We start from the raw sequence: 14,465 nt of genomic DNA, 5'->3' as shown, positions 1-14,465 counted from the left end.
ATTGTCTTCCATGTTTTATCAATAATATATTCATAATTTATATATTGATATTAGATTTTTTAGTTTGATCAAATTTAATATAAAAAAATTACATATTATAAATCTTTCCTGTGCATGCACGAGTTAAGATACTAGTTTACTTACACTAGAAGCTGTCCCTAATCAATCAATTCAATTCTTTGAGGATAAAATTCCAGAACTGTTTCAGTGAGACTTATCAATGCATATTAGCGCGCTTTATTTTTTGGAGGGAGTGTTAATTACAGTTCCATTCGCTTTATTATAGTTTATACATCATTTTGATTTCTTAATAATTTTTATTTAAATTTAAGGATAAATATTCATTTTTATTCTTAAATTTATTAGTTACTGATAGTTAAGTATTTAAAAGATAAAAAAATAACATTTTGTCTTCAAATTTACAAAAATTATGACAAATTAATTTTACAATTCATTTTTTCCATTAATTCAAATGATTGTATTTATGTGATACTTTCAATGATGACGTGACAATTGACTGTTGTCACGTATCATTTACGTAATTGACACATGTCACTATCACGTGTCAAAAATTGACTTTTTAATTTATTCTTTAAACTTAATCAGTGTTGTCGTCTTAGTCCTGAATTTAACCATTTATTGATATTTGGGTATATGAACTTAACACGTATAATCATTTTGGTCCTTAAAAATACTTTTAAATTTTCAATTAAGCGTCATGTTACATAAAATTATTATCATTAACATTATCATATTCTCTCATTTCTATTCTTTTTGTAATTTTGTCATTTAAATTATACAATAAATATGAAACTAATTTATGAGTAATTATCTCATAATAGTAAGTATTAAATCTAGGATATTACTAACAAGAGTCTTTAAGGTTCCAAACTAGAGATATTATACTCAAATTAAGTTTTTTTTTGGAAGTCATTATCTTATATGTCATTGGTATGCGTAGAATGTTAGATTAATTAATTAATTAATTAATTTTAAAAAATAAAAGTGTTAGAACCATTTTCTTACATATTGTTTTATAATTTTCACATCATTATTCAATGATTGATTATTAGAAGACATAATCCATTATAAGTTAAAAATATACGACCTAAAAAATTGAGCATAAAATATAATTAACTCATTATATTCTCAATGGAGAAGGTAATTGTCAGCTTATCATTTGGAGCATATAATATATACTGACTTTTAAAATAAATTATTTGTTAGTATCTATATATTTACATAATACACATTTTTAATTTAATTCTTATGAAAAATTAATTTAATTTTTAGATGTTTATTTATTTTCAATTCAATTATATTGCTGTTTTTACTGTTATAATATTATTTGTTAGAATTTTAGTTTAATAAAATATAATAAATAGATTAATAGTAAATTCAAATATAAAATATAATATTTTTTATTTCTATAATTAAAAATTATTTTTCATTCAATTTTCATCATTATTAATAATTGTCATCACTAAAAACAAATATCATATATACTAATAATTTATATATGTAGTGTGACACTTAATTATAAATTCAAAAGTGCTCTCAGGAACCAAAATTATATTATATAGTTAAGTTGAGGGAATAAAATATCAATAAATAATTAATTTTAAGACAAAATGACTGAAAGTTTGATTTCAGAGACCAATTAAAAAGTAAACTTTTTTTACATATGACATTCAGGTACTCATGACAACCATATATTTATACTGCCTAATAAATTCAGAAAAAAATACACATTTACAGTAAATTTAATAACTCAATTTTTAAAAATAATTGATCACACTTTTATTTCTGAAAGTATACAACTGTGAAAATTTAGTCAATTTAATCTCTTAAACCTTTACTAGTTTAATCTTTAAAATTTGCATTACAAGTCAATTTGATCTTTCATTAAAAAAAACATATTTAATTTTTAAAATCGACAACTTACAATTAATTTGGTTATTAAAATTGTTATTTTGGTCTCCATTATTCGCACAATAAATTCTGATCCCTAAATTTAACACCATCACCAAATTATTTGGTTTTCAACGTTAAGAAGTAAATTGCTAGATAACACTAAAGCTAAGTAAATCTTGCTTTACTTGATGGACCCCTTGGTGTTTAGAATCAATCTTCATGCATTTCAGAAGTCTCAAGTTCAACGGTCTCTTTTCTCTTTCAAATGAGGTTATACACAACAGAAGTACTCTAAACATATGCTAAAAGCATGTAAAGAAACACCTATCTGATTTTGAATAATGCCTCAGCCGTTTCTCTAGTTTGGCATAGTTAAGATCTCACCACCCTTTACCTATTAACCAAAACCAATCAAGTGTTACCCCTGCAAAGATACCTCCAAGAAGAAACAACACCAACAAATTTCCCAAGGCATTTTGTTCCGGTCCCTACAAACATAAAATAAAAATGCACAAGATTAATCAATCTAAACATGAATTCTAAAACCCCTTGAAATTTTTGGTTGTTTAACAAACCTACCTTGTAACCTTTGGGTGCTGAAGTGAGAACACAAACAGTGAAGTAGCCATTGGATAACCCCAAAAAAGATGTCAACATTATCATCCAGCCCTGTGTGCCATACTTCGCAGTAAAATAAAACGCCGGCACAAATAACAAGCGACTAACAATTGCTGTGGTCAGCTTTTTTCGAGATTCCAACTTTAGAAATTTCAAGAGTGGAATGTATCTTCCAATCAGATCACACACATTGTACATAGCTATTAAAACAAGTGCATACCTGAAGGAATTGAAAATATGAAACTGTTATATTGGCACATATAAATTACATAAAAAAAATATTAAGTAGTCCAAAAACATCCTGTGTCCATATTTCCGACCAATTTCATGTGATACATATTTAAGTTTTTCAATTTACAAGAAATAATTAATAACACAAAATTATGTATCATGTAAAGATTAGTGAACACTTTATACGATGGTCCTAGACACCTAAATGACCTAGTAATTTCTGAATCACACACAACAACACTAATTTTAAATTCTTAATGTATGTCATGTGTCCGGTCATAAAAGAACAGGAAAGAGGGTGGAAGATTTTATGTCTAAAGGGATGTAAGAATAAATGGAATGAAGAAACCATGTTGTTAATGAACATACCAGGTGCCTAAACTGTGTGATCCAGTATCTTCTGATAAGAATCCAGGGAAAATTGAAAGTGTAAGCGCATATATTAGGAACAAATCAAGTGCATAATCAATGTTTTCCAATAACAGTTTCTTATTTCCTTTGCGATCTATTTCTTTTTCATATTGATTGGCCTGGAAAAAAATTACTAATATTGTAAGCTGAATCTTGAACAATAAGGAACATTTTGTGACACATTAAAAAGGGAAGGAAAGGAAAAGAAAGTCACATTGAAAAGGGAAGGAAAGGAAAAAAAAGAAATTGTACTCTTCCAGATGGGATCTGGATGCCACCTGCAGCAAGGTCAGCTGATACTGTTTTGGATCCTTCAGATGCTGCTTTTGAACGGTAGTACTTCACAATTGGTAATTTAGGGAATACAAACGCATAGAGAAGAACACAAAGAAGCTCAAAGAATGTTGATATGGCAAAGAACATAACTGCAGGGGCAGAGTAGAATGACAAGTGATCAGTACCTAATTTATTTGTATGTGTCATGTGCAACAATCTTTATTGTATAAAGTTAAATAACATCAAACAAGAAATAAACAATCATTACAATTTTTTTATGCATCGGAAGAAATTGATATTGCTACTTAGACCAGCAATGTTTTCTTCCAACAACAATAATAATAAAGTCTTATTCTACTAAGTGAAGTTAGCTACATAAATCACACCATCCTCACCTCACATAGGACCCATATCTTGAGTCAATTTCTTACTAAAATAATTAATTCCACAATCTTCAATAAACCACATATCTTCATGAGTTGTATGAAGAGAGTTAAAAATCAATTTGAAAACTTGTTTCTGACATAAATTGACAAAATAGAAATACAGGCTACTTATACAACTGCAGAAGCTAATATTTTTTACAATTTTCAATGTTAAACATTAATGCAGCTAAACTCTACATTATCAAATGTCTTAAGCTCTGGAGAGCTGAACTTACTGGCTCCTTTGCGAAGACCATTCTTAGAATTTTCAAAGGCTGCTTTTGTAATCAACCTCAAAGCAGATGTTAGTGCACCTGATGCTGCCAAGCCAGCAAGGAAAGACTACAAAAACAAAACCATATAAGAAAAAAAAATGCATATGTTGAAGGAATTGCTTAAAACTTCATAGTAATTCACTAATTCCAAACCTGAATGAATTCTGGAAGCATGTAGGACAGGTCTCCCACCATTCCACCTTGCGTATGAGCATCTGCTATTCCAAATGCACCACTAATTACGCATATACCAATAAAAGTTCCAAGGCCTCCTTTACCAGATGTTGCTAAATCCAACTTTGGCAGATTAAAAAAAAATCAAATCAAAAGTCAGAACCATATCCTAAAACGTAATAAAAAATTACAAACAAGTGAAAAGGACTTACAATTAAGATCGACAAAGTGCTTATGAAGAAAAGAGTATATCCAAATAAGTTTCTTATCCTTGTATTGATTCTGTCCTCTTTGTAAGCCAGTATTGCTAGTGTTCCAACTGCAAATGGCTGATATACAAGAGTAAGCACCCTAGACGGGTGGTATTTCTGCACAAAACAGAAAAGGAAATTAAAGATTTTCTATTCCAAACCGATCCGGTTATATAAATTATAACAAGAACAACATTTAAGAACTGCAAAATGCAAGGTGCAAATGGATTGAACAAAACACTCTGTGATCGCTAGAATATGTATTGGAGTGTAGGAAGATCAGTAAAACAAATTAAAATATTATAACCAGTTAAATTTATTGTTCAGAAAGTTTAGTAGAGTGATCAACACAAATCATTACTATAATTTTTTGTATAAGACGCAAACAAACCATGACAATGACTAGAAATTAATCAATCATTCATCCTATACTCTACGGTTGAATATCGAAGCTGAAAAACATAAACTGAAAATAAAAACCAATTTCAAGCTCTGTCATCTATTCTTTGTTATCAAAATACATGATCTGTAAGGTTGATTAACTCTACTATTTTCCTTACAATTTGTGAACTTGTTGAAGAAACTTCAGAGTTCTCAAGCCAATTCCTTAACTTTTAGCAGACTGGCTTTATCCATACTATGAAGCACTATTTGACAGAAAAATTAAAGTTGAAGTAGTCCAAATTGGAATTGTGCCTCATCTCCAATTCACAAAATTGCTCTACTAAAGCAAAGGAATGAGCAGCCAGATTAACAATATTATATTAATTACCGGAAACAAGTAAACATAGTAATCTTCTATAGTCAGCATACTGTTCCACGCGAAAAGGCACCCAGTGCCAAGAAGCCAGCAAACTGCCATTGCAGCATGTTTTCCCTGTTAATGCCAAAGAATTTAAATTAAGAAGTAATACATGTTTATATGTTCCTGGAACTAAAGTGATAAATTAAATCACCTCAAGACGCCTTGGAGGCTCATTGTTCTCCATAGCTGCCTTAGATTCTTCTCTTGTATCAATCTCTGCAACATGGTGGAAAACAAAACCTTGGTCAAGGTGATACATGGAAAAACATCCATGGTTTCAGTTTCTGTATTGCATGCCACTTGACATGGCACACCAAACCACCAACAGCTTCACAACCCACGTGTCATGTGCATGAAATTAAGCCATACCACACACGTAAAGAAAAGAAAACAACAAACGAAAGAATGACCACAAACATATTTTGGCCTCATGACATTCACAAGACCACAATTTATGAGTGAAAAAGTCAACCATATTCCGAGTAGTTTTCACCACTATACTAATAAATTCCTGTACAGCCCAGGTGACAAAAAACAAGCAAGAAATCACCCATTGGCACAATACAAGTTGCAGATACTGTAAGAATTAATGTCTCATGTGAGAGGCATGTGACTCATGTAGGGACTAATAAGTAAATAATTAACGATTAAGGGCTAAATTGTAATTGGGCTTAATAGGAGAAGTTTCTAGAACTAACTGCTACTTGATGGGAGTAGTGGTTATAAAAGGGGGTTAATATCCACTAACGTGAAATAAGGTCCCCTTCCTAACCAGAAAAGTGTTCTCTCTCACTCATAGTCATCACTAACGAAGAGAGGCAGAAAAGAAAGGTCAAAGGTAGTGAAATCTTATTTCTCTCCTCTTTCAAGGAAATCAAAGTGCACCGGAGAGAAGTTCCCATGGAAGGTACAAGTCTTCCTATGGAGAAAGGTACACATCATTATCTATTGTTGTTTATTGATTGTTTGTGAGAACCATAGGTTTCAAGATCCTGTTGTTTCCTATCATTGATAGTCTAGGAAACCCCTTAAGATTTTTACATGTGGTATCAGAGCATGTGTTATGAAATTTATGATTCTCCAAGAATGATTTAATTTTTCTCAATTATACATGAACCCTAATTATAAAATTTAGGGATAATTTAATTTCTTTCAATTATGTATGAACCCTAATTATGAAATTTAGGGATAATTCAATTTCTCTCAATTATGCATAAATCCTAATTATGAAATTTAGGAATTTTATTTTCCGCTGCATGTATTGTTTTATTGGCAATATTTTTATTATTGTTGAATACCAATTTTTTGGAGAAAGATTATTTGAAAACTTATGATTATGGGAGAGAAAGCTCCACGGCATGTATATATTAAATTTGGAGAAAGTTTTTACTTCTAATGGTGAAAGAAAGGAAGCGTGCCTAAACGTAAAGATTCAATTTCAATTTTGAAAAGCTGCGCAGGTACGTTTGTTGCAGGAAGAATATGAAATTTTGGAAATTGCTTGAAACCTTATGTTTGCTATTTCCAATCCCACTTGATTTTTTTTTCTCCGAAAAATTATTATTGAACGTGATTAAAAGATTGAAAATTTATGTTTTGTAATTAAATTAATGTGAATATTTTGTAATTATTGGTAACAGTAAATATATGTATATGCTACATATTTGGTTGAACGTGTTGGAATGTAAAAACACAAATAAATGCAAATATTATTTTATGGTCTGGAATGAAATTAATAGAATAGCTATGAATTGTTAATAGCAATAAGTATGTGCAGGCCATACATATTTGGTTGGAATTAAATGTATGTTGAATTTGTTAGTCACCAAAGTGGCCAAATTTGTAAGGTTATTTAATTCCAAATTAATGATTATTTCAATTATACTTGGTTGGAATTAAATGTATGTTGAATTTGTTAGTCACCAAAGTGGCCAAATTTGTAAGTTTATTTAATTCCAAATTAATGATTATTTCAATTATATTTGGTTGAAATTAAATGTATGTTGAATTTGTTAGTCACCAAAGTGACCAAATTTGTAAGGTTATTTAATTCCAACTTAATGATTATTCCAATTACTCATAGAATAATGGATGCTAAATTATATGATTATTGGTTTATGGGTAATTGAAATTCATTGTTATAAGGCATTTATGGATCGCCCAAAGGTTGATTAGTTGTTCTTATAATTAATGAATATAATTGTAGGCAATTTGTGTGTATCATTAGTTTTATTTATATGCCCAAAGGAAATAGATATTACTAATTGGTGCATATTTAATTGTCAAATAATGTTAAAATTTTATTAGCATCATTATGTTTGTATGTTGTGTGTTGGTGTATCACCCAAAGGAGAACATCAATATACATTAACCGTTATCTGAATGAATCATATGTATGACATGTATTTTATGTCTCAAAACACTTATGTGAACTTTATTATGTAATACATGTTTTGAATTCATTGGATTCTTATGTATCATCTGAGCCAATTTTAATGGGCTTAACTTCTCTGACTGAAATGAGCAAGTCCAATTTCACCTTAGTGTTTTGGATCATGATCTTGCTATGTTGGAAGAGAAGTTTGTTACTTTTATTGATGCTAGTAGCAATGAAGAGAAAGTCCATTATAAAACTTGGGAAAGATCTAACAGACTCAGCCTAATGTTGATGAGAATGACTGTTGCAAACAGTATTAAGACAACTCTCCGTAAAATCGAAAGTGTTAAAAAGTTTATGTGATTAGTGGGAGAGTGCTCTCAAACAGCTGATAAGTCTGTTGCTGAGACATTAATGAGTACATTGACCACCATGAAGTTTGATGGTTCACGTACTATGTATGAACATGTCATTGAGATGACAAACATTGCAGCAAGACTTAAGACCTTGGGAATATAATGGCTGTGAATGAGAACTTTCTTGTTCAGTTTGTTCTAAACTTATTACCGTCTGAGTTTGGCCCGTTCTAAATGAACTATAATACCATGAAAGATAAATGGAATGTGCATGGATTGCACAGTATGTTAGTTCAGGAAAAAAAAATAAGGCTTAAGAATCAAGGAAGTCACTCAGTTCATTATGTAAGCCACCAAGGAAATCAAGGAGCTTGAAAAGAAATTTATGAAGAAGCATGATAAAGGCAAAGGATCATTAAAGAACAATGACGACTCTTTGCAAATCCAAAGGAAGGTATCAAAGGGAAATAATTGTTAATTTTGTAGGAAATCCGAACATTTCCATAAGGATTACCTAAAGTGCAAGTCTTGGTTTGAAAAGAAAAGTGAACTTAATGCTCGTGTATGTTTTGAATCAAACTTAACTAAAGTTTTCCATGATACATGATGGATTAATTCTGGATGTATGACTCATGTTTCTAACATTATGCAGAGATTCCTTACAATCCAAACCATTAGCCCAAATGAGAAGTTCATTTTCATGGGGAATAGAGTGAAACTCCAGTGTAAGCAGTCGAGACTTATTGCGTAAAACTCGACACTGGATATCATTTAGATTTACTAGAAACTCTTTATGTACCTAGTTTATCTAGTAATTTAGTTTCATTATCTAAACTTGATGTTACTGGATACTCTTTTAATTTGGTAATGAATGTTTCAATTTATTTAAGCATAATCATCTCATTGGTACTGGTATTCTTGTGATGGTTTATATAAATTGGAAATAAACAATTTGTATGCTGAAACTGTTTTAACTCATCATAATGTTGGCACTAAACATAGTTTAGTGAATGAACGATCTGTTTTCTTGTGGCATAAACGTTTAGGTCACATTTCTAGAGAAAGGATGGAAAGATTAATAAAAAAATGAAATTCTTCCTTATCTAGATTTTACGGATCTAAATATTTGTGTGGGTTGTATTAAAGGAAAACAAACAAAACATACAAAGAAAGGAGCTACAAGAAGCACTCAGCTTCTTGAAATTGTGCATACTGATATTTGTGGACCTTTTGATGTTAGTTCTTTCGGAAAGGAATGATACTTTATCACCATTATTGATGATTATTCATGTTATGGTTATGTCTACTTACTGCCCGAGATTTCTTAGGCAATGGATGCCTTAGAAATTTACTACAATGAAGTAAAATGACAATTAGACATAAATGTGAAAATTATTAGATATGATAGAGGTGATAAGTATTACAGAAGATATGATGAAACTGGGCAACACCCAGGTCCATTTGCTAAGCTTGTTCAGAAACGTGCATTTGTGTGCAATACACAATTCCCGGTACACCACAACAAAATGGTGTATCAGAAAGGTGTAATAGAACTTTAACAGATATGGTTAAGAGTATGTTAATCAATTAGACTTTACCCGTATCTTTGTGGATGTATGCCTTGAAAACTGCCATGTATTTGTTAAACAGGGTTCCTAGCAAGGTAGTTCCAGAGAGACCTTTTGAACTGTGGACAAATAGGATACCTAGTATAAGGCACCTGCATGTTTAGGGTTGCCAGGCAGAAATAAGGATTTATAATCTGCAAGAAAGAAAATTGGATGCAAGAACAATCAGTGAATATTTCATTGGTTATCCAGAAAAGTTAAAAGGGTATATGTTTTATTGTTCTAATCATAGTATGAGAATTGTCAAAACTGGAAATGCAAGGTTCATTAGAAATGATGAAATCAGTGGGAGTACAGTTCCACGAGAAATGGAAATTAAAGAAGTTAGAGTGTAAGTCCTTTTAGCTTATGCCTCTAACAGTAAGGTGATTGCTCCTTCAGTTATTGCTACAAAATTAATGAAGAGGAGCAACACAATAATGAACCCATGATGCATAATGAACCTATTATGGAGGAACCACAAGAAGTAGCATTAAGAAGGTCTCAAAGAGAAAAGGAGACCAGCTATTTCGAATGATTATGTGGTATACCTACATGAAACAGAAACAAACTTAAGCATTAATGATAATGATCCAGTTTTGTTTTCCCAAGTTGTAAGTTGTGATAGTTCTGAGAAGTGGTTAAATGCCATGAAAGAAAAGATAGATTCCATGGAACATAATGGTGTTTAGGACCTTGTAAAATTACCAAAGGGTTGTAAGAGAGTTGGTTGTAAGTGGGTCTTCAAGACTAAACGTGACTCTCATGGCAACCTTGAATGTTACAAGGCTAGACTTGTTGCTAAGGAATTTACTCAGAAAGATGGCATTGATTATAAAGAGACATTTTACTGGTCTCACGAAAGGATTCTTTCAGGATTATCATGGCATTAGTAGCCCATTATGACTTGGAGCTACATCAAATAGATGTGAAAACCGCCTTTCTGAATGAAGATTTAGAGGAGAATGTTTGTATGGACCAACCAATGAGGTTCTCAGTTGAAGGAAATGAGCACATGGTGTGCATACTAAAAAAATCAATATACAGTCTTAAAGCAAGCTTCCCGCCAATGGTATTTGAGGTTTAATGATATCATTATTTCCTTTAGATTTAAGGAAAATACTGTTTATCGATGTATGTATCTGAAGATCAGTGGGAGTAAGGTTATTTTCTAATTCTGTATATTGATGATATCTTGCTTGCAGCTAACAATCTTGGTCTTCTTCATAAGACTAAGAAATTTCTCTCTAGAAACTTTGAAGTGAAAGATATGGGTGAGGTAAGCTATGTGATAGGGATAAAAATATTCCATAATAGATCACAAGGATTGTTAGGCTTATCTAAGAAAGTATATATATCGATAAAGTGCTAGATAGATTCAAGATGGAAAGGTGTTTAACATCGCCTATTCTAATTTAGAAATGAGACAGAGTTAGTCTCACACAATGTCCTAGAAATGATATAGAACGAAAACAAATGAAAGTAATTTTGTATGCATCAGTTGTTGTTGCATCTGAGAGCTGAATTTGTAGTATGTTTTGAGGCTACAATTCAGGCTAATTGGCTGTGGAACTTTATTTCAGGGCTTGGAATTGTCGACAGTATTGCTAGGCCGCTGAAAATGTATTGTGATAACTCCGTAGCAATATTTTTGTAAGAACGACAAGTACTCTAAGGGTGCTAAGCATATGAAATTGAGGTACTTTGTCGTGAAGGAAGAAGTTCAGAAACAAAGAGTGTCAATAGAACATATTAGCACAAACCTTATGATAGTTGACCCTTTGAATAAGGGATTACCGCCCAAGACATTATAAAACATGTTGAAAGTATGGGCATTATTGTTATTGATGATCATTAAGTGTAATTTATCTTATGTATTTTTAGTGACACTCTGAGCTCAATTATGATATGTTTCTGATTACCTGTTCTCTATGTTTGCATGCATATTTGTGTTAGAGTAATGTTAACAGGTTTTGTCTTGAATGAAGACATTATGTTGGACCAATTATGTACTCCTAACTAATGGTCATATTAAGGAGAAGACTAATTTGTAGTACATGGAAGGGACTATGTCGATTAGATGATGTACAACCGCCATGACTTGAATTGGTTCTTATTCTTAATCATGAAATTATGATGTACCCAATGTATAGAGCAATTTAGTCAATTTTAATGCGCATTATGTTAGTTAATCTATTTATTTATTTAGTCCATAATGTTTATTAATGTCACATGAGCCAAGTGGGAGAATGTAAGAATTAATGTCTCATGTGAGAGGCATGTGACTCATGTAGGGACTAATAAGTAAATAATTAACGATTAATGGCTAAATTGTAATTGAGCTTAATAGGAGAAGTTTCTAGAGCTAATTGCTACTTGATGGGAGTAGTGGTTATAAAAGGGGGTTAATATCCACTAACGTGAAATAAGGTCCCCTTCCTGACCAGAAAAGTGTTCTCTCTCACTCATAGCCATCACTAACGAAGAGAGGCAGAAAAGAAAGATCAAAGGTAGTGAAATCTTATTTCTCTCCTCTTTTAAGGAAATCAAAGTGCACCGGAGAGAAGTTCCCATGGAAGGTACAAGTCTTCCTATGGAGAAAGGTACACATCATTATCTATTGTTGTTTATTGATTGTTTGTGAGAACCATAGGTTTCAAGATCCTGTTGTTTCCTATCATTGATAGTTTAGGAAACCCCTTAAGATTTTTACAGATACACCCTAGCATGTGATATTGTGACCACACAAAATAAAAATCTTAACTTTTGCCAAGTAGTTACCTTTTAATGGAAAACCCATTAATTAAGCAGAAGAATAATGATACAAGGACATTGCATACTACACCATATATAGATATTTCATGTCACATTATATCACATATATATTTACATTATTTGCCGTCTATCTCTATACCTTTCTAGATATATCCAATAAGACATATATAGGTGTCTATGATCAATTTCCTCAGCAGTCAAAGAAGTGAAAGATGAAACTAAAAAGATAAAAATGCAGAAAAGATAAGAAGAAAGTGAGTGAAAAACATACTCTATCAATACAAGATAAAGCTCACATAGAGAGAGATATAGGACGATCTTATAGGTGGGGCAGGGTGGGGGTAGAATCAGAATCTAAATACGTAATCTTATATAAGGGTACGTAACACAAAAGGAAGTTTTGAATCCTGCCACTGCCACTACCTGCTTAATGCTTTTCTATAACTCAAAATCTAAAAGTCAAATATATGTGTAGTGTGTCTTCTATGTGAGTATAATGAAAGATGTTAGGCACAATAATATTACTTAATTCTAGTTCAACCTTGGACGATATATTTGTGGACAGAAAAAAGGGGTGATTAACCGATGTATCCGTTTTCCAAACTTGTTTTGCACCGTGCATTCTCACTTTAACTGCCTTGCGTGTGCAATTTATAATTTGTTGCAAAATTATTCACATGGTAGGCTTTCATTATTAACATTTTTTTTACTTGATTTATTTGTTTGACCTTTTAGCGTTTCATCCTGTTTTTTTATTATATAATTTTATGATTTCCTTATTGTTTTTTTTACGCGGAATTCCTTATTGTTAGGGATAACTGAAAAGTAGATAAAGGTTAAATATATTTATATTTTATATTTGAAAAACTTAACGAATCAAAAAAATCATCATATGATAAAAAGAAAAAAAGATAAGAAAGGTTGGGTGGTGTCGAAGTTTAGGTTCAGTGTACGGTATGAGTACTTTTAATCAATTCATATTTTTCTATTTGTTAATATTTGCAATGGGTTGAATTCAGGTTTCTACTTAGATTATGTTGTCGAATTCATATAGATTAGATTGGGTCATGCTGATCCGCACGGAAATACATATGTACACACGTAATACTGCTCAATAGTAATAATTTTATTGTGTTATATAAAGATACATTATTTCTTTTATTTTTTATTTTAATTAATTAAATTGTGGTTTTTAATTTTTATGCTATCTTAAACTAAATATATTAGGTCTAAAGTTCAATTTGAAAAAAATAAATAAAAAAATATGTGTAAAATTAAAAATTTGATTGCGTGTTTGTAGTCTAAAATGAGATTGCGTGTTTGTAGTTTAAAATTTGATTGCGTGTAAAATTAAAAATAAGATAACCAAAATCATGAAAAAAAGAAAATCAACCTCACACGTTAAAAATTATAAGAGATTAAAATTATAATTTAGTCTAAAATGAAAAAAATCTTAGTGAAACTATTTTATTGCGTGTTTGTAGTTTCTATTTTTTTTTTACTTGTAATTTGAGGATATTAGGTGAATTTGTTTAAACTTGAAAGAAGTAATTTTAAAATAAGTATTTTTTAAAATATTTTATTAAGAAGCAGATAAAAATTGTTTTTTTAAATACTGTTTATTTTAAATAAAAAATAATTTAAACAAGCACATGAAAAAAAACAGTTTATTTTAATTGGGTACACATACCTTTGGAGAATTCCTCATTATGATTTCATTTGGCTTTACATCCTTGAAAATGCTACCCATGTTGTGAGATTTGTTTCATAATGTCTTTAAGGGCTTAAAATCTTTAATGGAGTGAGTTATGCTTGACTAACTAGGGAATATGGGAATGAGTTATGAATTAACTTTTTATACTAAGTTTGATGGTTGGTTATGGTTAAAATATATGAATTGTGATCACTGAGACTTGTAGGTGTAATTGTTTTAATTAATGCAATTTGTCCTTTTATTATTTAAATTGATG

General features: G+C 30.8%; 1 protein-coding gene across 1 annotated transcript; it reads right to left on the bottom strand.

Annotated features, from left to right (window-relative positions):
* Positions 1 to 2,115: 2,115 nt before the first annotated feature.
* Positions 2,116 to 5,792, bottom strand: LOC114377982 (equilibrative nucleotide transporter 3-like). Its single transcript, XM_028336474.1, has 9 exons — positions 5,532 to 5,792; positions 5,348 to 5,452; positions 4,537 to 4,692; positions 4,304 to 4,447; positions 4,112 to 4,217; positions 3,427 to 3,599; positions 3,133 to 3,293; positions 2,494 to 2,752; positions 2,116 to 2,402 (listed from the first exon to the last, which is right to left on the bottom strand). Exons 1-9 carry the CDS (start codon positions 5,637 to 5,639, stop codon positions 2,295 to 2,297), a joined length of 1,320 nt encoding a protein of 439 aa, XP_028192275.1. The 5' UTR covers positions 5,640 to 5,792; the 3' UTR covers positions 2,116 to 2,294.
* Between the last annotated feature and the right edge of the window lie 8,673 nt (positions 5,793 to 14,465).

The sequence above is a fragment of the Glycine soja genome, chromosome 12, assembly GCF_004193775.1.
Source record: "Glycine soja cultivar W05 chromosome 12, ASM419377v2, whole genome shotgun sequence".
In the NCBI taxonomy this organism is placed as follows: domain Eukaryota; kingdom Viridiplantae; phylum Streptophyta; class Magnoliopsida; order Fabales; family Fabaceae; genus Glycine; species Glycine soja.
This window is presented reverse-complemented; position numbering and strand designations above follow the sequence as displayed.